This window comes from Neofelis nebulosa, chromosome X (assembly GCF_028018385.1).
Source record: "Neofelis nebulosa isolate mNeoNeb1 chromosome X, mNeoNeb1.pri, whole genome shotgun sequence".
In the NCBI taxonomy this organism is placed as follows: Eukaryota; Metazoa; Chordata; class Mammalia; order Carnivora; family Felidae; genus Neofelis; species Neofelis nebulosa.
In genome coordinates, this window is record NC_080800.1 from 111254315 (window position 1) to 111280110 (window position 25796).

Sequence of the window (25796 nt, forward strand, 5' to 3'; positions counted from 1 at the left end):
GTTGGTTGCCTTTTAGTTTTGTTGATTGTTTCCTTTGCTGTGCAGAAACTTTTTATCTTCATAAGGTCCCAGTAATTCACTTTTGCTTTTAATTCCCTTGCCTTTGGGGATGAGTCGAGTAAGAGATTGCTACGGCTGAGGTCAGAGAGGTCTTTTCCTGCTTTCTCCTCTAAGGTTTTGATGGTTTCCTGTCTCACATTCAGGTCCTTTATCCATTTTGAGTTTATTTTTGTGAATGGTGTGAGAAAGTGGTCTAGTTTCAACCTTCTGCATGTTGCTGTCCAGTTCTCCCAGCACCATTTGTTAAAGAGACTGTCTTTTTTCCATTGGATGTTCTTTCCTGCTTTGTCAAAGATGAGTTGGCCATACGTTTGTGGGTCTAGTTCTGGGGTTTCTATTCTATTCCATTGGTCTATGTGTCTGTTTTTATGCCAATACCATGCTGTCTTGATGATGACAGCTTTGTAGTAGAGGCTAAAGTCTGGGATTGTGATGCCTCCTGCTTTGGTCTTCTTCTTCAAAATTACTTTGGCTATTCGGGGCCTTTTGTGGTTCCATATGAATTTTAGGATTGCTTGTTCTAGTTTCGAGAAGAATGCTGGTGCAATTTTGATTGGGATTGCATTGAATGTGTAGATAGCTTTGGGTAGTATTGACATTTTGACAATATTTATTCTTCCAATCCATGAGCAGGGAATGTCTTTCCATTTCTTTATATCTTCTTCAATTTCCTTCATAAGCTTTCTATAGTTTTCAGCATACAGATCTTTTACATCTTTGGTTAGATTTATTCCTAGGTATTTTATGCTTCTTGGTGCAATTGTGAATGGGATCAGTTTCTTTATTTGTCTTTCTGTTGCTTCATTGTTAGTGTATAAGAATGCAACTGATTTCTGTACATTGATTTTGTATCCTGCAACTTTGCTGAATTCATGTATCAGTTCTAGCAGACTTTTGGTGGAGTCTGTCGGATTTTCCATGTATAATATCATGTCATCTACAAAAAGCGAAAGCTTGACTTCATCTTTGCCAATTTGGATGCCTTTGATTTCCTTTTGTTGTCTGATTGCTGAAGCTAGAACTTCCAGCACTATGTTAAACAACAGCGGTGAGAGTGGGCATCCCTGTCGTGTTCCTGATCTCAGGGAAAAAGCTCTCAGTTTTTCCCCGTTGAGGATGATGTTAGCTGTGGGCTTTTCATAAATGGCTTTTATGATCTTTACGTATGTTCCTTCTATCCCGACTTTCTCAAGGGTTTTTATTAAGAAAGGGTGCTGGATTTTGTCAAAGGCCTTTTCTGCATCGATTGACAGAATCATATGGTTCTTCTCTTTTTTTGTGTTAATGTGATGTATCACGTTGATTGATTTGCGAATGTTGAACCAGCCCTGCATCCCAGGAATGAATCCCACTTGATCATGGTGAATAATTCTTTTTATATGCTGTTGAATTCGATTTGCTAGTATCTTATTGAGAATTTTTGCATCCCTATTCATCAGGGATATTGGCCTGTACTTCTCTTTTTTTACTGGGTCTCTGTCTGGTTTAGGAATCAAAGTAATACTGGCTTCATAGAATGAGTCTGGAAGTTTTCCTTCCCTTTCTATTTCTTGGAATAGCTTGAGAAGGATAGGTATTATCTCTGCTTTAAACGTCTGGTAGAACTCCCCTGGGAAGCCATCTGGTCCTGGACTCTTATTTGTTGGGAGGTTTTTGATAACCGATTCAATTTCTTCACTGGTTATGGGTCTGTTCAAGCTTTCTATTTCCTCCTGATTGAGTTTTGGAAGAGTGTGGGTGTTTAGGAACTTGCCCATTTCTTCCAGGTTGTCCAATTTGTTGGCCTATAATTTTTCATAGTATTCCCTGATAATTGTTTGTATCTCTGAGGGATTGGTTGTAATAATTCCATTTTCATTCATGATTTTATCTATTTGGTTCATCTCCCTTTTCTTTTTGAGAAACCTGGCTAGAGGTTTGTCAATTTTGTTAATTTTTTCAAAAAACCAACTCTTGGTTTCGTTGATCTGCTCTACAGTTTTTTTAGATTCTATATTGTTTATTTCTGCTCTGATCTTTATCATTTCTCTTCTTCTGCTGGGTTTAGGCTGCCTTTGCTGTTCTGCTTCTATTTCCTTTAGGTGTGCTGTTAGATTTTGTATTTGGGATTTTTCTTGTTTCTTGAGATAGGCCTGGACTGCAATGTATTTTCCTCTCAGGACTGCCTTCGCTGCGTCCCAAAGCGTTTGGATTGTTGTATTTTCATTTTCGTTTGTTTCCATATATTTTTTAATTTCTTCTCCAATTGTCTGGTTGACCCACTCATTCGTTAGTAGGGTGTTCTTTAACCTCCATGCTTTTGGAGGTTTTCCAGACTTTTTCCTGTGGTTGATTTCAAGCTTCATAGCATTGTGGTCTGAAAGTATTCATGGTATAATTTCAATTCTTGTAAACTTATGAAGGGCTGTTTTGTGACCCAGTATATGATCTATCTTGGAGAATGTTCCATGTGCACTCGAGAAGAAAGTATATTCTGTTGCTTTGGGATGCAGAGTTCTAAATATATCTGTCAAGTCCATCTGATCCAATGTATCATTCAGGGCCCTTGTTTCTTTATTGACCGTGTGTCTAGATGATCTATCCATTTCTGTAAGTGGGGTGTTAAAGTCCCCTGCAATTACCACATTCTTATCAATAAGGTTGCTTATGTTTATGAGTAATTGTTTTATATATTTGGGGGCTCCGGTATTGGGCGCGTAGACATTTATAATTGTTAGCTCTTCCTGATGGATAGACCCTGTAATTATTATATAATGCCCTTCTTCATCTCTTGTTACAGCCTTTAATTTAAAGTCTAGTTTGTCTGATATAAGTATGGCTACTCCAGCTTTCTTTTGGCTTCCAGTAGCATGATAAATAGTTCTCCATCCCCTCACTCTCAATCTAAAGGTGTCCTCAGATCTAAAATGAGTCTCTTGTAGACAGCAAATAGATGGGTCTTGTTTTTTTATCCATTCTGATACCCTATGTCTTTTGGTTGGCGCATTTAATCCGTTTACATTCAGTGTTATTATAGAAAGATACGGGTTTAGAGTCATTGTGATGTCTGTATGTTTTATGCTTGTAGTGATGTCTCTGGGACTTTGTCTCACAGGGTCCCCCTTAGGATCTCTTGTAGGGCTGGTTTAGTGGTGACAAATTCCTTCAGTTTTTGTTTGTTTGGGAAGACCTTTATCTCTCCTTCTATTCTAAATGACAGACTTGCTGGATAAAGGATTCTCGGCTGCATATTTTTTCTGTTTAGCACACTGAAGATATCGTGCCATTCCTTTCTGGCCTGCCAAGTTTCAAAAGAGAGATCAGTCACGAGTCTTATAGGTCTCCCTTTATATGTGAGGGCACGTTTATCCCTTGCTGCTTTCAGGATTTTCTCTTTATCCTTGTATTTTGCCAGTTTCACTATGATATGTCGTGCAGAAGATCGATTCAAGTTACGTCTGAAGGGAGTTCTCTGTGCCTCTTGGATTTCAATGCCTTTTTCCTTCCCCAGTTCAGGGAAGTTCTCAGCTATAATTTCTTCAAGTACCCCTTCAGCACCTTTCCCTCTCTTTTCCTCCTCTGGGATACCAATTATGCGTATATTATTTCTTTTTAGTGTATCACTTAGTTCTCTAATTTTCCCCTCATACTCCTGGATTTTTTTATCTCTCTTTCTCTCAGCTTCCTCTTTTTCCATAACTTTATCTTCTAGTTCACCTATTCTCTCCTCTGCCTCTTCAATCCGAGCTGTCGTCGTTTCCATTTTGTTTTGCATTTCGTTTAAAGCGCTTTTCAGCTCCTCGTGACTGTTCCTTAGTCCCTTGATCTCTGTGGCAAGAGATTCTCTGCTGTCCTCTATACTGTTGTCAAGCCCAGTGATTAATTTTATGACTATTATTCTAAATTCACTTTCTGTTATATTATTTAAATCCTTTTTGATCAGTTCATTAGCTGTTGTTATTTCCTGGAGATTCTTCTGAGGGGAATTCTTCCGTTTGGTCATTTTGGACAGTCCCTGGAGCGGTGAGGACCTGCAGGGCACTTCCCCTGTGCTGTGGTGTATAACTGGAGTTGGTGGGCGGGGCCGCAGTCCGACCTGATGTCTGCCCCCAGCCCACCGCTGGGGCCACAGTCAGACTGGTGAGTGCCTTCTCTTCCCCTCTCCTAGGGGCGGGATTCACTGTGGGGTGGCGTGGCCCGTCTGGGCTACTCGCACACTGCCAGGCTTGTGGTGCTGGGGATCTGGCGTATTAGCTGGGGTGGGTAGGCAAGGTGCACGGGGGCGGGAGGGGCAGGCTTAGCTCGCTTCTCCTTAGGTGATCCACTTCAGGAGGGGCCCTGTGGCAGCGGGAGGGAGTCAGACCCGCTGCCGGAGGTTTGGCTCCGCAGAAGCACAGAGTTGGGTGTTTGCGCGGAGGAGCGAGCAAGTTCCCTGGCAGGAACTGGTTCCCTTTGGGATTTTGGCTGGGGGATGGGCGGGGGAGATGGCTCTGGCGAGCGCCTTTGTTCCCCACCAAACTGAGCTCTGTCGCCGGGGGCTCAGCAGCTCTCCCTCCCTTTGTCCTCCAGCCTTCCCGCTTTCTGAGCGGAGCTGTTAACTTATGACCTCCCAGACGCTAAGTCGCGCTTGCTGTCGGAACACAGTCCGTCCGGCCCCTCCGCTTTTGCCAGCCCGACTCGGGGGCTCCGCTTGGCCGGCGAGCCGCCCCTCCTCCCCGCTCCCTCCCGCCAGTCCGTGGAGCGCTCACCGCCTCGCCGCCCTTCCTCTCCTCTTCCGTGGGCCTCTCGTCGGCGCTTGGCTCCGGAGACTCCGTTCTGCTAATCCTCTGGCGGTTTTCTGGGTTCTTTAGGCAGGTGTAGGTGGAATCTAAGTGATCGGCAGGACGCGCGGTGAGCCCAGCGTCCTCCTACGCCGCCATCTTCCCTCCAATCTCTGGTTTTAATATTTTCTTAAGCAAAATTTAACTAGTGAGGTAATATGCTCCTTTAAAAAGTCATATGATACGTTTTTAAATGGAATAAAAATTCAGACCAGGTACTACTTCATAAAAACATTTGTCCAACACACTCTCTTTGAGCACACATCTTCTCCCCATGTACCAACTCACTCTTCTTACTCCCTTTCCTGGCTACCCCCCACCCATAGGTCTCAGCTAGGAACCTCGGGCCGGTCTTCAGCTCTTCACTCTTTTTTCCTTTTTTTTTAAAGAATTTATTTTTAAGTAATCTCTATTCCCAACATGGGGCTCGAACTCAACAACCCCGAGATCAAGAGTTGCACGCTGCACCGACTGAGCCAGCCGGGTGCCCCTCTTCACTTTCGGATCGTTTCCCCAGTCTGCCGCCTCCTCTTCTCCCATCCTTTTTTATTCAGACTCTCATCTTTTACCTGGTCTTTGATCCTGCTTCTGCTCCCTTGTCCCTCCACTCTCAGTTTGTTATGTATATGCTGCTAGGGTTGCCTTTCCAAAACAGATATGATCTTGTTTAAAATACCTTTGAGGGGCACCTGGGTGGCTCAGTCGGTCAAGTGTCCAACTCTTGATTTCAGCTCAAGTCATGATCTCATGGTTCATGAGATCAAGCCCCACATCGGGCTCTGCACTGACATTATAGAGCCTGCTTGGGATATTCTCTCTCTCTCTCTCTGTCTCTCTCTCTTTCTTTCTTTCCCTCTCTCTCTTCCCCTCCCCCACCGTTGGGCACACACGTGTGTGCGCACACTCTCTCTCAGTAAATAAATAAACATTTAAAATACCTTTGGGTTTGAAGAACTCAGAAGGACCTATGCTTTAGGTTTCCTATTGGGCTCAAAGGCTAAAGTCCAGAATCTACCATCTGGTTGCAGCCAAAGTTCCCCAAATTTGCTTCCTTTCATGCTCTATCGCGTACCAAACTGCAGCCACCCTGAATGTCTCTGTTCGCCAAACATGCCTCTGTCTAAGCATCTCTTCCCGTCTCTTCCCACTCCCTGAAATACCCTGCTTCCTCTTCTCTACTGAATCCCTGCCCTCCTCTGGGAAGCCTTCCCTAGGACCCCAGGCAGAGATATAGTCTCTGTGCTTTGATTTCTCACTTATCATAACTCGTTCTGGCACTGGCCTAGTTTTCCCTACCTACACTTTGAATTTCTCAAGGATAGGAAAATGTTTTATTTACCTTTGAGTCTTCAGGGCCTAGCACAGTGCTTTACCTCATCAAGTATTTCCAAATTCACAGCTCAGTGTGCTCTTGAGGTATAATGTAGAAGTAAGATATGGTAGATTCATTATCCGGCATTTTAAGGACTAACCAGGATACAGGGAGAATGGATAAATGAATTCTAAAGGTAATTTGCAAGCCTCTTTTTCACAGTTAGCTTTAAATCCCTCCATTCTTTCATGCCTCTCTTGTGTGGGTCCTCATAAGCTTTGAGATAAGGCAGAAAGGGAAAAAGTAGTCTAGACAACACGTATCTGAACAAGCAAGAGTAAAATGTGCTGGGCTACTTGGAAGTGATTGCCTTAAGTCATTCCGTATTATGAAAGTATGTTTTTCTCAGCTGGGTTCCAAGATACTGGATAAGGTTCTTTTGTTTGTTTTTTGCAAGGCAAAACTGGCAAGAAAAAATCAGGTGATTTTTTTTTTTTTTTTTTTTTTTAAATTTTTTTTTCAACGTTTTTTATTTATTTTTGGGACAGAGAGAGACAGAGCATGAACAGGGGAGGGTCAGAGAGAGAGGGAGACACAGAATCGGAAACAGGCTCCAAGCTCCGAGCCATCAGCCCAGAGCCCGACGTGGGGCTCGAACTCACGGACCGTGAGATCGCGACCTGGCTGAAGTCGGACGCTTAACCAACTGCGCCACCCAGGCGCCCCAAAAATCAGGTGATTTTAAGATCTAGTGCCTTGGGAGAGCAAAGGTAGAGAGAAGCAAAATGTTCTATTGATGTTCTGCTCTGTATTTCTTATGTTAACAGTTATTTTGTTTTGTTTTGATGTATATAGACTTTTGATTACTATAATTTTCAGTCAAGAGTCAGTGGGATTTTTTATTATTTCTTTAATTTTAAACTTAACGAATACTGTTGCTAGTATGGATTAGACACTCAGATACTTTAGATAATTCAACATTGACTTCATTCATGTTTAGAAATAATCAGAAGGGACGCCTGGGTGACTCAGTCGGCTAAGCATCCGACTTCAGCTCGTGTCATGATCTCACAGTTCGTGGGTTTGAGTCCCATGTCGGGCTCCGTGCTGACAGCTCAGAGCCTGGAGCCTGCTTCGGATTCTGTGTCTCCCTCTCTCTCTGCCCCCCCCTCGCTCACTCTTTCAAGAATAAATAAGCTTTAACATTTTTTTTCAAAGAAATAATTAATCAGCAACATTAAAGCCAGCTTGACTTCTATTTATTTTTTATTGAAGTGTAACTAACAATGTTATGTTAGTTTTGGGTATTGACTTTTATATTTTAAATTTCAGTTTTTGCCACCTTCTTCCGTTCCCATTCCTATTCATGCTTCCTTTGGTCGCCTTCACCAAATCAAACAGGTAAGAAGACTTTCGAAACTCATAGCTGTTCAGTAAAAAAAGGAAACTTTATTTTTCTTTAGAAAAATACCTAGGGTTCAGTAATTCCAAGTGAGGTCACATGTGATTCTGTTTTTAATTCCAGGAATGGTTCCTCTAAAACAAAAGCAACTATGGAGTCCTGTATTTCTTCGGGTTATAAACTGATAGATTCCAGAAAGACAGTGTATTCTTCTACCTTGAATCTGGCTTCTTTCAGAGCTCTCAAAGAAAAGGAATGCTATCTAGAAAAATTAATTTTTTAGGTTCATAATAACCATAGTTATCATGGTGTTTTTTAAACCGCCAGATGAAATTTTTTGACAGATGAACAGCCTTTATGCTATCGTTCTGTGTTCATTTCTTAGTGATCTGAGTTCAGGGACACATTGTACTTCACTGGCTTACGTTTTGTGCAGGTGTGTGTGTGTGTGCATGTGTGTGTTTAATTGCAAACGCCTAATACAGTTAAACCTTTTAATTATCCAAAGATTAGCCACAGAGCTCAAAAGATCAAATCCCCACTCCTCCACAGGTGGTGGGATTTTTCTGACCCAGCTACAAGCAGACTTTTGTTCAAGAGGGGCTTAACTGTTATGGAGCACTTATTATTCACTTAGTGCTGTAACAGGTACTTCACATGTGTGGTCTCATTTTATCTCGCAACAACCTTATAAGATCAGAATCTAACGATGGGAGAAATTTAGTAATTTACCCAATGTCCAGGGTTAGTGACTATCAGAGCCAGATTTAGCCCCAAATTACTGGATTCCTTTCCAGCTACCCTTTCCCTATTTCAGTGGCAAAAAAGCCAAAATATCTCATGAGCCTGGTGTTTAGGATTCCAACTTCTGCTTCCTTTCCCTCTCGCCCTCTCACGCCATGACTTCCCTAAGGTCCAGTTTATCATCCAGTAGCAAAATAGTATGGTAAAAAGATTCTTTTACGTTTTAGTAGATAAAACATTCTTTGTCTTTGTGAGTATGGAGCTATTTTAGAAATTCAAAAGAGCCTAAAACTGGTAGGTGAGATGACCTCTGGTTTATCTGTGCAATTTGCTTTGTTGCTTCCTCTAAATGAGACCAATATTTAGAAACTGATTACATGTTGCTATTTGATTATGAAGCTTGAAATCAAGATTAATTTAATTGGTTTGTAATATAAATCATAAGGCACTCTGTTTCCATAGTGACAGAATATACATTATATAAACATTTAAAATGAAACACAAGTAGAAAGTGAATTAAACGGGAAAACAGAAATACTTCAGTCTGGGTACTGATTGAATGGAAAATTAAGACTTATTTTCAGCAACTTAATGGTCTGATATCTTTTTTTTAATTTTTAAAATATTTTTTAAAAATATTTGAGTGGGGAGGGAGAACATGAGCGAGGGAGAGGCAGAGGAAGAGGAAGAGACAGAATCTCAAGCAGGCTCCACACTGTCAGTGCAAAGCCTGATGAGGGTCTCAATCTCACACACTGTGAGATCATAACCTGAGCCAAAGGCAAGAGTCGGACACTCGACCAACTGAGCCACCCAGCCACCCCCTTACACATATCTTAAATTGCATATTTCTTTATGTGTATGCTTTAACTATGGCTTCTTTTTAGCTATTGATCTTATTAACCTTTTGGGAAGGAGGATGCTTGAAAGTAAATCCTGATATCTTTTTACCCATAAACACTCAGTATGAATCTCTGAGAAGGACTTTTTTCCTACGTAATCACAATGCCATCATTACATCTAGCAAAATTAAGTTATTCTGTATTGTCATCTAATAACCAGTCTATGTTGAAATTTCATTATTCCCAAAAGTATCTTTTCTGCTGATTCAAACATGTTCCAACTATGATCTCTCAGATCTCTTTTATTTAAAATAGCCTTTCCTCCTGTTCTTATTTCATGCCACTTATTTTTTGAAGAAACCAGGCCATTTGTCATGTAGACTACCCTACATTCTGATTCTGCTTCTGTGTGATGTTGTTTAATATGTCCTTTTATTTCCTGTATTTCCTATAAACTGATTTGAATAAATTTTCTTTTACTTTTAAATAAGCACACATACTTGGGGCGCCTGGGTGGCTCAATTGGTTGAGCGTCTGACTTCGGCTCGGGTCATGATCTCACGGTCCGTGAGTTCGAGCCCCACGTCGGGCTCTGTGCTGACAGCTCAGAGCCTGGAGCCTGTTTCAGATTCTGTGTCTCCCTCTCTCTGACCCTCCCCCGTTCATGCTCTGTCTCTCTCTGTCTCAAAAATAAATAAACGTTTAAAAAAAAAATAAGCACACATACCAAGTCAATATTAGGTCCTGGGTCAACATTTAAGTAGATGTGTAGTTTAAGTTGCCCCTTTCCTAGTAGGCAGCTAATGGGTAATTTTTTCTCTACAGGGGTTGTTAGCTGTTTTCTAGGTATTAGAGAGCTTGAGAAAATGAAGCTGGAAGTTAATTTTCTGTCCACCCCCCAGTTTTATTGAGATGTAATTTACATATAAGGTTGTATAAGATGTACAGTATAAGTATACAGTATAAGTATAAGATGTACAGTAATGATTTGATTTATGTATTGTGAGATGATTACCATGGAAGTTAATTTTCTTAAATTTTTTTTTAATTTTTATTTTTGAGAGAAACACACACACACACACACACACACACACACACACACACACAGTGTGAGCAGGGGAAGGGCAGAGAGAGAGGGAGACACAGAATCCAAAGCAGGCTCCAGGCTCCGAGCTGTCAGCGCAGAGCCAGACGCGGGGCTCAAACTCACAGACTGCGAGATCATGACCTGAGCCAAAGTTGAACAGTTAACTGACTGAGCCACCCAGACGCCCCTAGGAACTATTCTTTTCATGTAACTTTTCCTTTCCTAATACCAATTGAGTTTATGTTTCAAGAGGTTTGGAAGCACTCGGCTTTTAGTTCCCTATACCAAAGCCCTAAACATAAGTAACCGCGCTGCTGAAATAGTTTGTGTATTCGTTTTCTAAGGTTGCCACAACAAAGTACCACACACAGGGGGGCTCACCAAACAGAAGTGTATTTTCTCACCACTCTGGAGGCTACAAGTCTGAGATCAAGGTGTTGGCAGGATTGGCTTCTTCTGAGGGCTGTGAGAGAAGGATCTGTTCCAAGCTCTCTCATTGACCTATAAATAGCCATCTTCATGTTCACATGGTGTTTTCCCTACACATTTGTCTGTTTCCAAATTTCTCCTTTTTATAAGGACATATTGGATTACGGCCCACCTTCGTAACCTGGTCCTAACTTGATTACTTCTGCAAATGCTCTATCTCCAAATAAAGTGACATTCTGAGGCACTGGGGGTTAGGACTTCGACATATGGATTTTAGGGGGACACTATTCCACCCATAACAGTTTGTTCATGGTATATGGTTCTATAATTTTACATTTATTTCCTGACTTGTCAAATAGGATATAAAATCATTGATACCTAGTAAGAACTTGACTTTTTCTGCAGTACCTTAAGTAACATCAGTTTAATTCCCTACTTGCACACTACCTCTGCATTTCTAGCATCTCTCCTATTTATATCTTCACAGATGTAAACTTTAGCACCATGTATTATAGTCTTTGTTTTATCTCAGCTGGTTTGGATAAATTAAGCTGGGTTTAGACACAAATGTAAGGGAACTTTATGAAATGCAGCCATTTAAAACATCGTGCCAGCTGGAGTAGAGGGCATGATTTTAACAAGGACAATATCAGTTATCACAGTTTCACAGTTACTTTGTCTTATGGACTCTGCTACCACTTCTAGTCTAGGAAAGCAACGGCATTAGATTTCTGTTCTGTGTTTTTCGGTCTTCCTTGGAACCTACTAAGTACCTGGTCTTTTTTATGAAGAGATGTTCTTTAAGGGAATACCCTAACTTGTTTTAAAGGAAATTTAATTTGACCTTAACTCACAAATTGTTCATTCTTTCAGCAAGCATTTGTTAAGCCCTGTGCCGACACCGGGCAACCAAAATCTTTCAGGCATACTCACCTTCAGAGAGCACAGTGGGTAGCTCACCATTTCCATTTTTACCTTGGATCCTAAAAAGCTGAAAGCTAAGTTCAGTGCTCAAGTGCAACAACTCTCCTTAACCTGGGTTTCTAGCAGACAGCACTCTTTGTCCCTCAGAGACATGTGGCTCTTGATTTGTTTTTTTAGTATTTATTTACTTTCGGGAGAGCGCAAGCAGGGGAGGGGCAGAGAGAAGGGGACAGAGGATCTGAAGCGGGCTCTGCGCTGACAGGCTGACAGCAGCCAGCCCGATGTGGGGCTCGAACTCACGAACTGTGAGATCATGACCTGAACCAAAGTCGGACGCTCAACCAACTGAGCCACCCAGGTACCCCTCTTGACTTTTTATCCTTATTTTAACAATCAGACTTCATTATAAGCATCTCATATCCATTTTGGAAACAGGCAAGATATAAATGATAAAAGAGTCAACCTGCTTTTACTAACAACCTTGAAAATAGCTGATGTTGGGTAATGCTCCAACTTCCAACGGAACAGTGAGCAAAATCCTGTCCTACTTTGGGAAAAATTGCTCTTGGTCGTTGAGTAAATTACAAAGTACTTTGAGCTTCTCACTACAGGAAAACGTCTACATCAGTATTAGGTGGAAGGACTATACTAACTTTACATTTTGTTGAAAAGGTTTACTGTTACTCCATTGTTTTTAAAGACTAACTTCTTAAACTTCCTTTCCCAATTTCCCTCACTTTCCATAATGACATCAAAAGAACTCAAAGCTCTAGGTTCACCTTCAGTTCTTCCTTATTTTTCTACTGTATCTAATTAGGCATCTAATCCTATTAATTCTTCCTTGACACATCCTCTCTGTTCCCACTTCCTTCTGTCCCTTGGGTCCATCCAGATTACTGTAGAAATATTCTAAGAGATTTCCTATCTCTGTCAGTTTAATCCGACTTCCACAACCAACAGCCAGATCACTTCTCTGAGACATCATTTTCACCTTTTTCTCCCCTGTGCAGAAAGTTATAGTGGCTTCCCATTACCTACTGAATAAGAGTAAGACTAAGTATAGCTAGGTTGTAGCGAGCACTTACATAGGTTGCCAGGCGCTGTGATAGCAACTGTACAACCACTTCGTTATCCTCAGTTTGTATTATCATCTTCATATGAATGAAGAGACTGAGGCTAAGATTAATTCACTTGCCTAGGATTGACAGTTAAAAAGTTACAGAGCCCAGATTCGACCCAGTTCTATTTGGCTCCAAAGCCTGTGGTCCTAACAACTATGGTGTTCTGCGCAAACTCTTTAAGTCCCAACCCTTCAATTATTTACGATCCTAGAAATCTGGCCCTATTTTACCTCTCCAGTTTTAGCTCTCATCGCTTCTCAGTACAAACTGTTTCAGTCAAACTGTTTCACTCCCCTCAGACCTGCCACGTTTGTTCCCTCCTCTAAGCTTTTGTTCACATGCTTCCTTCTGCTTGGAATGCCTTCCCCTCCACCCTCTGCTTGTCCAGATTTTAAACCACTTTCAGGGCCTAGGTCAAATTTTCATTCACACAACTCACGCCACTCTTCTATTCCAGACTACCCATAACGTGTATTGTTTATATAGACGGTAATATTTAAGCTCTTTTGATCATACACTGCATCAGTGCAAAATGTTTTAGCACATCCTTCCAGTACATGTAAACTGTATTTACATTATGGATATGTACTTCCAAACTGGTATGTAACGTGAGTCATAGAATATATGAGCAACCCAAATACAGAAAGGATGAGATAAAGACGAAATGATGTTTTTAGGACATTTTAAAATGTATTTTATTAATTATGAGTCATTATTGAGAGGGAATATGGGTCCATATTTCTAGTAGTGTTCATGACCTCAAATTATTTTAGCCAGCTCCTTGACAGAGACTAGTTCAGCATTGTGTTTTCAAAAGAAGGTGGAAGGTGATGTGCTGGGCTAGGAGTAGCACAAGCGCCACCTTTGTCACCTCCCTGTCACTTGCTTAGACTTGTATTATGAATCTTCTGTCCGACATTTCTTTATAGTAATCTTGTTAAGATACTTGTCTATTTTGTGGAACTCGGTTTAATTAAAACTAGATAATATATCCATATGGCCACCTAACTTGCAACTCATTACAACTAGCCTCCCCCTAAATGCTGTTCTTTTGCAAGATCTTTGGTCTCTATGGGCTGAGTGAGAGCACCTGTGTCAGTCTGTATATCTAATATTAGTAAACCTTCATTTCTTACTATCTTAGATTTAAAATGTGTAAATTGAATTTTTTTTTTTTTTTTTTTTTTTTTGCTTCTCTGTGAATCACCATGTATACTTCCTGGGCTATGATCATGCTTACTTTGGAGAGCACCAACCTGATGTATATAAAACTTGTCTCTCAAATATGATTCTAGGTCATTTTCGGGAAAGCTCATCTGCTTATTTCATGTTCCCCATCATATTTAGCACCATATTTGCCCAACTGTGTCCTAGGTACTTTATTATGTGTAAAATATGTTTTTAAGAAGACCAGGGTGAATTTGGACTGTAGGATTTTTTTAAAAGCCATTTTAACCATTTTTAAGAGTACAATTCAGTGGCATTAAGTACTTTCACAGTGTTGGGCAATCATCATCACTTTTCATTTCCAGAATTTTTCATCCTGCCAGACAGAAACTCCATGCCCGTTCAGCAGTAACTTCCTACTTAACCTCCTTCTCCTGTAACCTCTATTCTACTTTCTATTTCTATGAAGACTTGACTATTCTAGGTACCACATATAAGTGGAACCACAAAATATTCGTTCTTTTGTGTTTATATCACTTAACATAATGTTTGCAGTATTCAACCATGTTATATGTAGCATGTGTCAGAACTTCATTCCTTTGTATGGAATTGTGTTTATATCACATTTTTTTAATCCATTCATCTGGTGGTGGACACTGGGTTGTTTCCAACTTTTGGTTATTATAAATAGTGCTGCTATGAACTTTGGTGTACAAGTCTCTGTTTGAGTTCCTGTTTTCAATACTTTTGCGTATATACATAGGAGCGGGATTGTTGGATGATATGGTAAGTCAATGTTTAACTTTTTGAGAAACTGTCAAATTGTCTCCTACAGAGTCTGCACCATTTTACATTCCCACCAGCAATGTCTAAAAGCTCTAATTTCTCCACATTTTTACCAACACTTGTTATTTTCCACATTTTTAAATAACAGCTATTCTGGGGCACCTGGGTGGCTCAGTTGGTTGAGCATCCACCTCTTAATTTCAGCTCAGGTCATGATCCCAAGATTGTGGGATCAAGCCCCACATTGGGCTCCATACTAGGCATGGAGCCTGCTTAAGATTCTCTCTCTTACTGTCCCTCTCTCTCTCTCTCTCTCTCTCCCCTTCCTTCCCTCTGTCCCTCCCCCCCCTCATGTTCTCTCACTCTCAAATAAACAAATACTATCCTAATGAGTGTGAAGTGCTAGCTTCTTTGCAGTTTTGAATTGCATTTCCCTAATGACAAATGTTGAACATTTTTCACATGCTTATTGATCATTTGTTTTAATTTTGTAATGTTTATTTATTTTTGAGAGAGAGAGAGAGAGAGAGTGAGTGGGGGCAGGGCAGAGAGAGAGGGAGACACAGAATCGGAAGCGGGCTCCAGGCTCCTAGCCATCAGCACGGAGCCTGATGTGAGGCTTAAACTCAATTAGCTTGAGATCATGACCTGAGCCAAAGTCAGAGGCTCAACCAACTGAGCCACTCAGGCGCCCCGCTTATTGACCATTTGTATATCTTTGAAAAAATACCTGTTCAAGTCCTTTGCCCATATTTTAATTTGTTGTTTGTTTTGTTGTTGTTGTTGTTGAGTTGTAAATGTTCTTTATATATTCTGGATATTAATCCCTTATCAAATGTAAGATTTGCAAATATCTCTTCCAATTCTGTGATTCTTTTCACTCTCTTGATCGTGTCTTTTGTTGCACAGAAGTTTTAAATTTTTATGAAGTCTGTTTTTTTCTTTTGTTACCTGTGCTTTTGGTGTTATATCTGTGAAATCATTATCAAATCCAATTCATAAGGCTTTTGCCCTATGTTTTCATGTAAGAGTTTTATAGTTTTAGGTCTTATGTTTAGGTGTTTCATCCATTTCAAGTTAATTTTTATATATGGTATAAGGAAAGGTTTCAACTTCATTCTTTTGCATGTGGGTGTTCAGTTTTCTCAGCACCATTTGTTGAAAAGACTGTCCTTTCCCCATTGAATGGTTTGGCGCGCTTGTCAAAAATCAACATGTATCTGAGTGTTCATTTCTGAGCTCTCTATTCTGTTCCTTTGGTCTATATGCCCTTATGCTAGTACCACACTGTTCTGATTACTATAGCTTTGTAGTAAGTTTTGAAATTAGGAAATGTGAATCCTCCACGTTTAGTCTTCTTTTTCAAGATTGTTCTGGTGGTTCAGAGCCTCTTGAGATTCCATGTGAATTTTAGGTTGGGTGTTTGTATTTCTGCAAAACAAAAAAATGCCACTGGGATTTTGACAGGGGTTGCATTGCATCTGTAGATCACTTTGGATAGTATTGCCATCTTAACAATATTAAGTTTCCTAACTCATGAACACAGAATATCTTCCCATATGTGGGTTATTTTTAAAAATATTTATGTGAGGGCACCTGGGTGCCTCGGTCGGTTAAGCGTCCAGCTTCAGCTCAGGTCGTGATCTCACAGTTTGTGAGTTTGAGCCCCACGTCAGGTTCTGTGCTGACAGCTCGGAGCCTGGAGCCTGCTTCGGATTCTGTGTCTCCCTCTCCCTCTCTCTCTCTCTGCCCCTCCCCCGCTCATGCTCTGTCTCTCTGTGTTTCAAAAATAAATAAAACATTAAAACAAATTTAAAAAAATAAAAATAACTATGTGAGAAATTATACTTGCATTTATAAAAAAGGTCAAACACTATGGTAAAGTACAAAGAAAGAAAGAACAAATTACCCTAAACCGCACTACTCATTGATAAGTACTGTGAACTTTTTGGTGAATATCCTTCTGAACACCTCTTGTTTATAATTTTACATAAATAGCATGTGAAGATTTTTCCTACTTGATATGTAATACGTGTTTGTCAATGTCAACGACTAGATCTAAATCCATGTTTGCACCATCATTTACTTAAACCCATACTGATAGACATTTAGTTTGCTTTGGACTATGAGTAATATTTGTGAGTATCATAGTATGAATCGTAGGAAAAATAGTATAATAATAAATGTTTGACATTTTCTCTTTTGCATGAGGAAAGGTACAAAGTGTTTCATCTAAGAAGTTTCTGCATATCTGATGTGCTGCAATGCATTAGTAATAGATCTTTTTTTTTAAAATTTTTTTTCAACATTTTTTTTATTTATTTTTGGGACAGAGAGAGACAGAGCATGAACGGGGGAGGGGCAGAGAGAGAGGGAGACACAGAATCGGAAACAGGCTCCAGGCTCCGAGCCATCAGCCCAGAGCCTGACGCGGGGCTCGAACTCACGGACCGCGAGATCGTGACCTGGCTGAAGTCGGACGCTTAACCGACTGCGCCACCCAGGCGCCCCAGTAATAGATCTTTGATGTAGTAGGTTCAGTAATGAAAAGTAGAGAACTAGACACGTGTTTAGAGATTTGTTTACACTCTGGCTCCTCTAGAGCCCAGTGAATAATGATAAAGGTACAACCAAATGAAACAATTTTGTAAAACCATAGGAACGGGTATTCATTTATTCTCATGTTCTGCCTTTCAGGAAGAAGGCATGGATTTAGTAAATAGAGAAGCAATGCATGAATGGTGAGTCGTGTACTTTGAATTACTATTCTGATCATTTCTCTATTCAGTTATGTCTTTTCTTTTGGTTAGGCAAACTGCAGTACTGATATCTCTTCTTTTGTAGGGAGGTACAAACTGCAAAACAGATAAGTCAGTCTTGGGAAGAAAGTTTGAAACTGGTATGGTATTAACATTACACTTTTATTGAAAGTTTTACTGATTTTCGGTGTTGGCAATACCTACTTCTGCTGTAATTTCTAGAAATCCAAGCTCTCGTTTGAAACTGAAATTTATATGCTGCATAAATCATTTTTGATTGCTCTTAAGAAACAGTTTATGACTTACTCGTAAAAATAACTGACATCATTTGAAAGTGGGGTTCACAGTAAATAGTTGTCTGATACAAAACCATCGTTGTTTTGGACCAGCTTCCTCTCTGTCCTAGTAAGTCTAAGAAGAGTTCAGTTCTGCTGGTCAAATTGCTCACATGACAAAACAATAAATGATTTCACTCCTTTCTACGTAATTGATTAACTACATATTAGAGTCTTAAACCACAGACAGTGGGTTTCTTGGATAAATACTGCATTTTTATTCCTGTAACGTATATACTCACACTAACATTTTAACATGCAACCTTTAATTTGAACATATTTGGAATTTCATTACATCCCCTGGTAACATTTTTCCATGTCTCTGTACACATTATGGTCTTACTTAGTTGTAGAAGTTGAGTGATGTTTTGGCTTCTTTTCCATGGACATCTCAGATAATGATAGAACAGGAATTAAGCTGAAATTTGAGTAGGAGAGATTCTGGTTAGATGTCTGTTTCCAGATTTGGGAATGATTAGATTAGGAAATGGGTCATCAGCAGAAACAGTGGCATCTTATGTTCCTTTGAGCCCTGAGTGCCTTAGATGGGCATCTATCCCTGGTTTGAGAGTGGGTCCTAAAGAATGAGTAGATAGCCTGTGGAGTCTGCCCCTTTTTATATTTGGGGCCAACACAATTTATGGATGCTGCTGCATTCCCTTAACTGACCCACTTCTAATTACTTCAGGTGTTGGCACGAGGGAGTGAATCTGTGAATGTGTTAGGATGTGTAAGGGAACACGTAGCGTAACTTTACCTGCGTCTCGGAAAAGAAAAGAGCACATTTCAAGGCCCCGAATTATGCAATACTGATTCTGTCTATATAAAATCTATCAACATTTTTTATAGCTGTAGTTATCGTTGCTGCCTCATTTGTATCTTAGTTCTAACCAAATCCTTTTTGATTGTTTCCTGGAAATGGTATTGTAGTCTTCAAAAACAAGGTACAGGTCAAACCGGAAGAGAAAATTTTTAATTTAGGATTTGTGTATATACTAGTAAGTATTGCTCAATATCACGTATTCACGTTCTACATCTTTGGGGACACTAGGGAAGTCCCTCGACTTGCCATGTGACTCTTTTTTTCTTTTTTTTTTTTTTTTAAATTTTTTTTTTTTCAACATTTTTTATTTATTTTTGGGACAGAGAGAGACAGAGCATGAACGGGGGAGGGGCAGAGAGAGAGGGAGACACAGAATCGGAAACAGGCTCCGGGCTCCGAGCCATCAGCCCAGAGCCCGACGCGGGGCTCGAACTCACGGACCGCGAGATCGTGACCTGGCTGAAGTCGGACGCTTAACCGACTGCGCCACCCAGGCGCCCCTGTGACTCTTTTTTTCTAAAAGGGGAAAGGGTGCCTTGGCTTATTGAGGTGAATCGTGGGTTCCCTGCTTGTTTTAGGATGATGTGAGCTCCTCACTGTGGTGCGCTCACTGATTCAGTAAGGGTTCCCTTCCCCATGCAGCAGCTATCTCCTTAAGTGTTTATGATAGGGACGCAATTGGTGCTCCAATTGTACACTGCTTTCTGCCTACACAGAGTGCCAGTGATTTAGAGAAACCATCTTCAAAGTGCATTGGTTTAATTCCAGTACCCCCAGCACCTTCTCCCACCAGGGGGATTGGGAAGGTAAGAAAGGAGAGCCTAAGAATCTGTGTCCCTTGAAATACCTATGAGATATTAACGTTTCACCACCCAAACTTTGGGGGGGATATATTTTGCTATAGCACATCTGATCCTAAACGACAGTTTTCCCTTCCTTTTCATTTCTTGAACTATTATTAACATATAACAAAAGTCGCCAACTTTGAAGTATGTGACTTCATTAACTTTGGTACTTGTGTATAATCCTGTAGCCGTAACCATAACCCGGATGTAGAACCGTTCCCACGCTCTAGACAATGTCCTCGTGATCTTTTGTAGTCCATTGCCTTCTCTCCCCCACCCCCTGCCCCCACTAGAAAACCACTGATCTGCTTTCTGAGAAGAGTGGTGGTTTTAAACCCTCTGTTCTAATTTGGTTTTAGCAATATTTTTCTCCATCGTTACAAACTTATGTGAGTTACACCGCTTTGTCTCCAAGTCCTAGTCCCAGTCCTACGCAACAATTTCCAATGTAAGTTCATGTTGTATGAAAATACCAAAGTGCTTATAAAATAAGAATTTTAGAAACTTACAAGAAATTATAGCTCCAGGTTCTATGACAACCACAGAAGTAATGTGTTTTTTGCTAAATTAAGATGTCATTGTTTTGGTTTACCATTTTGTATATTGAAAAGAATCAAGTGAGTTAAGGACATGTGAGAACATGTGAATGTATGAAGAATCAGTAATTCATTAACCCTGTTTGAACATAGTCTTCCTCTCCAAGCTTGTTGATAAGGATCAAAGCTAATTCTTGAGCTGTAAACAGCTGCACCTGCTCATTTACCGATGATTCTCACCTTGATTCAAGGCAAGTCACAACCAGAACAGTAGGTCTTTCTAGCCTTTTCCCCCCATAATTTCAAAAAATACTGAATCCTTCTAAACTGTAAGACAGTTTGCTATCCTGAGGCATTCCTGTTTTTAACCCAGATTTAGAGAAAAGCAATAAAATGATGTGATACTACATAGTCCTTTTTTAGTGTATGTCCTTAGATCTATTCTAATGAAATAGTCATAGCTGATTTTGTTCAAATTTTTTTCTGGTAATGATTGTGATAATTTTATTTTAGAAGAAGAAATCAAAGCCCCACCAACACTATTAGACCAAGTATCTTTGGATCATTAAAAAGAAAAGGTACTTTTATCTACTAGCAAAAATAAATATAACTTTGAATTATTTTTATAAAGTATTATATAAAATCAAGTGCTATAAAAATTTCATTTTAAAGGATTTATTTAAAATATATTTGAGAAGTTACTAGAGGCCTTTCATTTTACTCAAACTACGTAAAGACAGTTTTAAAAGCTATAAGGTGCTGGGGTGCCCGGCTGGCTCAGTCGGTGGAGAATGCGACTAGATCTCAGGGTTGTGAATACAGGCCCCACACTGGGTGTAGAGATTACTCAAAAATAAAATCTTTAAAAAAAATTTTTTTAAAGCCATAAACTGCCATATAAATGTGAATTGAGAATTGAGAAATTTAATTCCAGCTTAGTTAACTCTTAGGATTTTCATTATATAAGTATAATTCACCAGGCTAGCTGCCTTAACTACTTGTGAAAACGAAGTGGGGAATGAGTGAATGAACAGATAGAATGAATCAGTCATCTAGTATTCTGCTAAATCTCGACCCCTGCCCTGCCGCCCTACCTGCCGCCACACCTACTTGTTGACATCATATGAGTAAGTTGACACAAATCAGACCCACTTTCTACACTTAAAATATATGCTAAGGTGTGTGTTCTTTGATGGTTCACTTCTTTATGGGGATTAATTTTGGAAATTAATGAAATTAATGAAAAATACCCACCTACTCAGTAATAAAAGGACAGTGGAAAAAACAGTGGTGTTTTGTTTTTTTTTTAACTCCCACAGCCCTGGATCCCATTTCTCAATCCTGCCTCACTAAGCTAGGTTATTCTTCCTTTTTCGTTAATACCACTACTGAGTTTTAAAGTTAATACAAAGTTTAACCATAATAAGGAGGGAAAATGGATAAATAGGAAAGAAGGTTAAAAGTTTAGGGGCGCCTGGGTGGCGCAGTCGGTTAAGCGTCCGACTTCAGCCAGGTCACGATCTCGCGGTCCGTGAGTTCGAGCCCCGCGTCAGGCTCTGGGCTGATGGCTCGGAGCCTGGAGCCTGTTTCCGATTCTGTGTCTCCCTCTCTCTCTGCCCCTCCCCCGTTCATGCTCTGTCTCTCTCTGTCCCAAAAATAAAATAAAAAACGTTGAAAAAAAAAAATTAAAAAAAAAAAAGTTTAAAATGTGTATTCGTGAAAATTCCATTAAGATAGGAAAGAAGAGGGGCGCCTGGGTGGCTCAGTAGATTAAGTTTCCGACTCTTGATTTACACTCAGGTCATGATCTCACGGTTCGTGAGTTTGAGTCCTGTATTGGGCTCTGCGCTGACAGCACGGAACCCGCTTGGGATTCTCTCTCTCTCCCTCTCTCTCTCTGCCCCTCCTGTGCTTGCTCTCTCTCTCTCTCTCTCTCTCTCTGTCTCTCTCAAAATAAGTAAAATAAACTTTTAAAAAGTAGCTTTAAAAAGAAGATAGGAAAGAAGAAGGAAAAGAAGAAAAAGAGGAGGGAGGGGGGAAGAAAAGAAGGAGAAGGGGAAGGGAAAGGAGAGCAAACTATAGGGAAAGAAATTGAAATGTACTTCAGTCTTCCATGTATTTTTGGATAAATTAATGGCAGTTGCCCTAACAACACATCTAACTAAGTATGTACTTCCTGTATCCTAGGACTAAGACAAGATCAGTTCTGGAAAACACTCTTTCAAACTAAGCACATCGTTTTATGATGATGGATCAATGACCTAGCTTTGGAGTATTTTGTCTGTGCTGTGAAGTTGGGGGCTAGTGTTGAGAAAGCGTTTAAATATATTAATAGTTTAGGAGTTGTTAGGAAGTTGGGGTCATTTCAGTATTTCAGATAAAATATGCTTAGGGGCACCTGGCTGGCTCAGTCAGTGGAGTGTGTGACTTTTGATCTTAGGGTTGTGAGTTCGAGCCCAACATTGAGTGTAGAGATTACTTAAAAATAAAATCTTTAAAATAAATAAGTAAATAAATAAATAAAATACACTTAAAGACAGTGTTTTACTAAATTAAAATAATTCTCCTTTTGGGGCGCCTGGGTGGCGCAGTCGGTTAAGCGTCCAACTTCAGCCAGGTCACGATCTCGCGGTCCGTGAGTTCGAGCCCCGCGTCAGGCTCTGGGCTGATGGCTCGGAGCCTGGAGCCTGTTTCCGATTCTGTGTCTCCCTCTCTCTCTGCCCCTCCCCCGTTCATGCTCTGTCTCTCTCTGTCTCAAAAATAAATAAAAAACGTTGAAAAAAAAATTTTTTTAAATAATTCTCCTTTTAAGACACTTATGCATAAAATGTTTTTATGACATTGAAAATTCCTGGAATTTTCTTAGAAGTTGTGATTTATTTATTTATTTATTTTTAGGTTTATTTATTTATTTTGAGAGAGTGCACATGCACGCACAAGTGGGGGAGGGGTAGAGAGAGAGGGAGAGAGAGAGAATCCTAAGCAGGCTCCACGCTGTCAGCACAGAGCCCGACGCAGAGCTTGATCTCTTGAACCGTGAGATCGTGACCTGAGCCGAAATCAAGAGCCAGACACTTAACCAACTGAGCCACCCAGGTGCCCCAGAATTTGACTTAAAAAGTTATTTTTAGTGCTTGCTTTGGTAGCACATATACTAAAATTGGAACGATACAGAGAAGATTAGCACGGCCCCTGCACAAGGATGACACACAAATTCGTGAAGCTTCCATATTTAAAAAAAAATTATTTTTATAATACAATTTTGACATAATAGACTTGGTTTCTGTCCAGTGTCTTGGTGGATGTGTCATGTTTCACACAAGCCTCTTGTACCTGGTTTTCAGTTGCTCTGGAGGATGACTGCCTCACTCACTTCTTTGAAGTGTCCGTAAGAACTCCAAAGCAAATTCTATATGTACTACGTGGTCTATATTTTAAGTCAGACCATAGTCTGAAGGTAGCCTATACAAGTTTGGTCAAAATTCATCTGGCATTTTAGGGGCGCCTGGGTGGCTCAGTCGGTTAGGCGGCTGACTTCGGCTCGGGTCATGATCTCGCGGTCCGTGGGTTCGAGCCCCACGTCGGGCTCTGTGCTGACAGCTCAGAGCCTGGAGCCTGTCTCAGATTCTGTGTCTCCCTCTCTCTGACCCTCCCCCGTTCATGCTCTGTCTCTCTCTGTCTCAAAAATAAATAAATTTTAAAAAAAATTAAAAAAAAAAAAATTCATCTGGCATTTTAGAGATAGTAACAGATTAAACGGAAATTTAATTTTATTTATCTATTTTAGAATATGATTATCCATTTGGGAAACAATAAGTGATGTCCTCTTTGGAGCCTATTAATGAAATATGGGGGAAAAGGGTATAAAAAATCCAAAGAGGTCCTGGGTGAGGGAGGAAAAACAATGAGAACTCTAAAAAGTGGAAGAGAGTATGAGATCACTGTTAGAATCTCAAAGCATATGAAGGCAGTTACTTCCATTGGGAATAAGCAAGAGCAAATAAGGCTTCAAGTGGGAATCCTGAGAAATCTGCAGAAATTAGACATCTGTAAAGAGAATTTTACAAGTAATAATGGTTTCAGCAAAGAAAATTTCCATTTTCTTCTATGATGAATTTGTTTTGATTTGTCTTGCTTTTAATTTAAACTCCAAAGGAGAGGTGAGTAATTTCTCCATAATGGTATAGTTGTAATCTGGCATGGGACAGGATACCCAGACCTCTTTTGAGTTTTATGAGCCATGATTATACTCGTAAGGAAGGTCTGTGGAATTTCTATTCCTAGGGGTATATTTTTAAATTTTAATTTAATTTTATTTTTAAGTAAACTTTGTGTCCAACGTGGAGTTTGAACTCACAACCAAGAGTTGCACGCTCTACTGACTGAGCCAGCCAGGCACTCCTATTCCTAGAGATATTTTTTAATGAGTAGGTGGCCTTAGTGTTTCATCATTCATATATATTTCACTCTACGAGTTATGGGCTTGAACATTAGTTTTCTCTCATCCAGACATGGTTATCACACGATTATATAACACTGTGCAGATTTTACCATTTACTTTGACTTAAGATTACAGCAGTATAGTTTTTTGACATTAGGTGCTTCTCCTTATTCTTTAAAAATATATTTATTTTGTTCATTGCATACTATAAAAGAATTGGTCTATTTAGTTCATTGTATATTTTTAGCAAAATACAGACAGCAATAACCTAAACATTTAAAATAAGGAATGAGATTAAATTATGATACAGCCTTACTACATAGCTCTATAAAATGACGTTGTAGAATTTAGTAAATAATATGAGAAAATTATACTCATTAAAAACAAAAAGTAGACGATGTATCAGTATTATATTCAATACAAATCCAATTTTGTTTAAAAACAATCATGTATATACACACATATTTAGGAATTACTGGAAAGTGGTTATCTCTGGGTAATGGGGCAGTAAAAGTTTTTTCTTTGTGTTTTTATGTATTTTATAATAATTGTTTGCAACTAAAAGCAAAAAGCATGCTAGATAAAACATATTCTGCCTTGGTCTGCTTTTCTCGTCATAGGTGAAATGATAGCTAAAGATCCGCCTAAGAGATTTTTCGAAGGCACGACCAACATGCTTTCTCCCGATACTACCCAGCAGTCTGATGTGAATGTTTGGTGAGTATTAACATGAATTTTTAAACATTCGTTGGCCATTTTTCACTTGGTTTTTAAGTCTGTTTTTACTATTGTATATATTCAGAAGTCTGGTCTATTATTAAATATTTTTAGAAGTCATCCAACTAATATCCCAAATGGATGCTATTACCCTTAGTTCTTCTCCCTAACGTTTATGTGTGACACTAATATATGCTGGATACATTTTTAGAAGTGGGGTTTTGGCATTTGATTAAGAGGTATCAGAGAAATACATAAAAATGCAAGCTTGGAAAAAAGTTATCTTCTGCCCATCTTTTCTACCTTGGATTTTTGTGTGCTTGGTTAGGCTGAACGTATGAAATCACTCTTGTAACTAGGGCCAGTTCTTTGCTTCACATATTTGTATTTGTTTGTAGACAAAGCGGAGTACACAGAGATCTTTTGAATTCTGTTGTCGGTGAATGGTATTTTCTTCCCCTGGTCTATCTTCAGATACTCTTGGTGGAAGCAGTAGCAGCGCAGGATCTTCTTATAACTCACCAGTTAGCATCAGCACCGTCACAAACTCCCGTGTCGTCTCCATTTATTGTAGTAGACGAACTTTCCACTAAGTGATTCACCCATCCCAAGACTTTCTCACCAATGGAGAAACACACATTTGCTTGTGTCTCTCTCTCTCTCTCTC

At 39.8% G+C, this 25796-nt stretch overlaps 1 protein-coding gene and 1 non-coding gene across 14 annotated transcripts in view; both read left to right on the forward strand.

Moving 5' to 3' along the window:
* Window positions 1–25796, forward strand: part of LOC131502876 (P2R1A-PPP2R2A-interacting phosphatase regulator 1-like) — a 110064-nt gene that overhangs the window by 19647 nt on the left and 64621 nt on the right. For 9 of the 13 annotated variants that reach the window (XM_058714013.1, XM_058714015.1, XM_058714007.1 and 6 more), the window contains exons 5-11: window positions 7504–7572; window positions 17371–17414; window positions 17518–17572; window positions 19307–19396; window positions 19795–19883; window positions 20485–20549; window positions 25033–25129. In XM_058714013.1, the coding sequence (XP_058569996.1) occupies window positions 7504–7572; window positions 17371–17414; window positions 17518–17572; window positions 19307–19396; window positions 19795–19883; window positions 20485–20549; window positions 25033–25129 (509 nt within the window). Of the gene's footprint in view, window positions 1–7503; window positions 7573–17370; window positions 17415–17517; window positions 17573–19306; window positions 19397–19794; window positions 19884–20124; window positions 20550–25032; window positions 25130–25527; window positions 25685–25796 lie in introns of those variants that run through there. The other 4 variants (XM_058714014.1, XR_009257228.1, XM_058714012.1 and 1 more) reach the window with 4 other exon arrangements.
* Window positions 23102–23208, forward strand: LOC131503257 (U6 spliceosomal RNA). Its single transcript, XR_009257361.1, has one exon. It is a non-coding gene; the product is annotated as a U6 spliceosomal RNA (small nuclear RNA).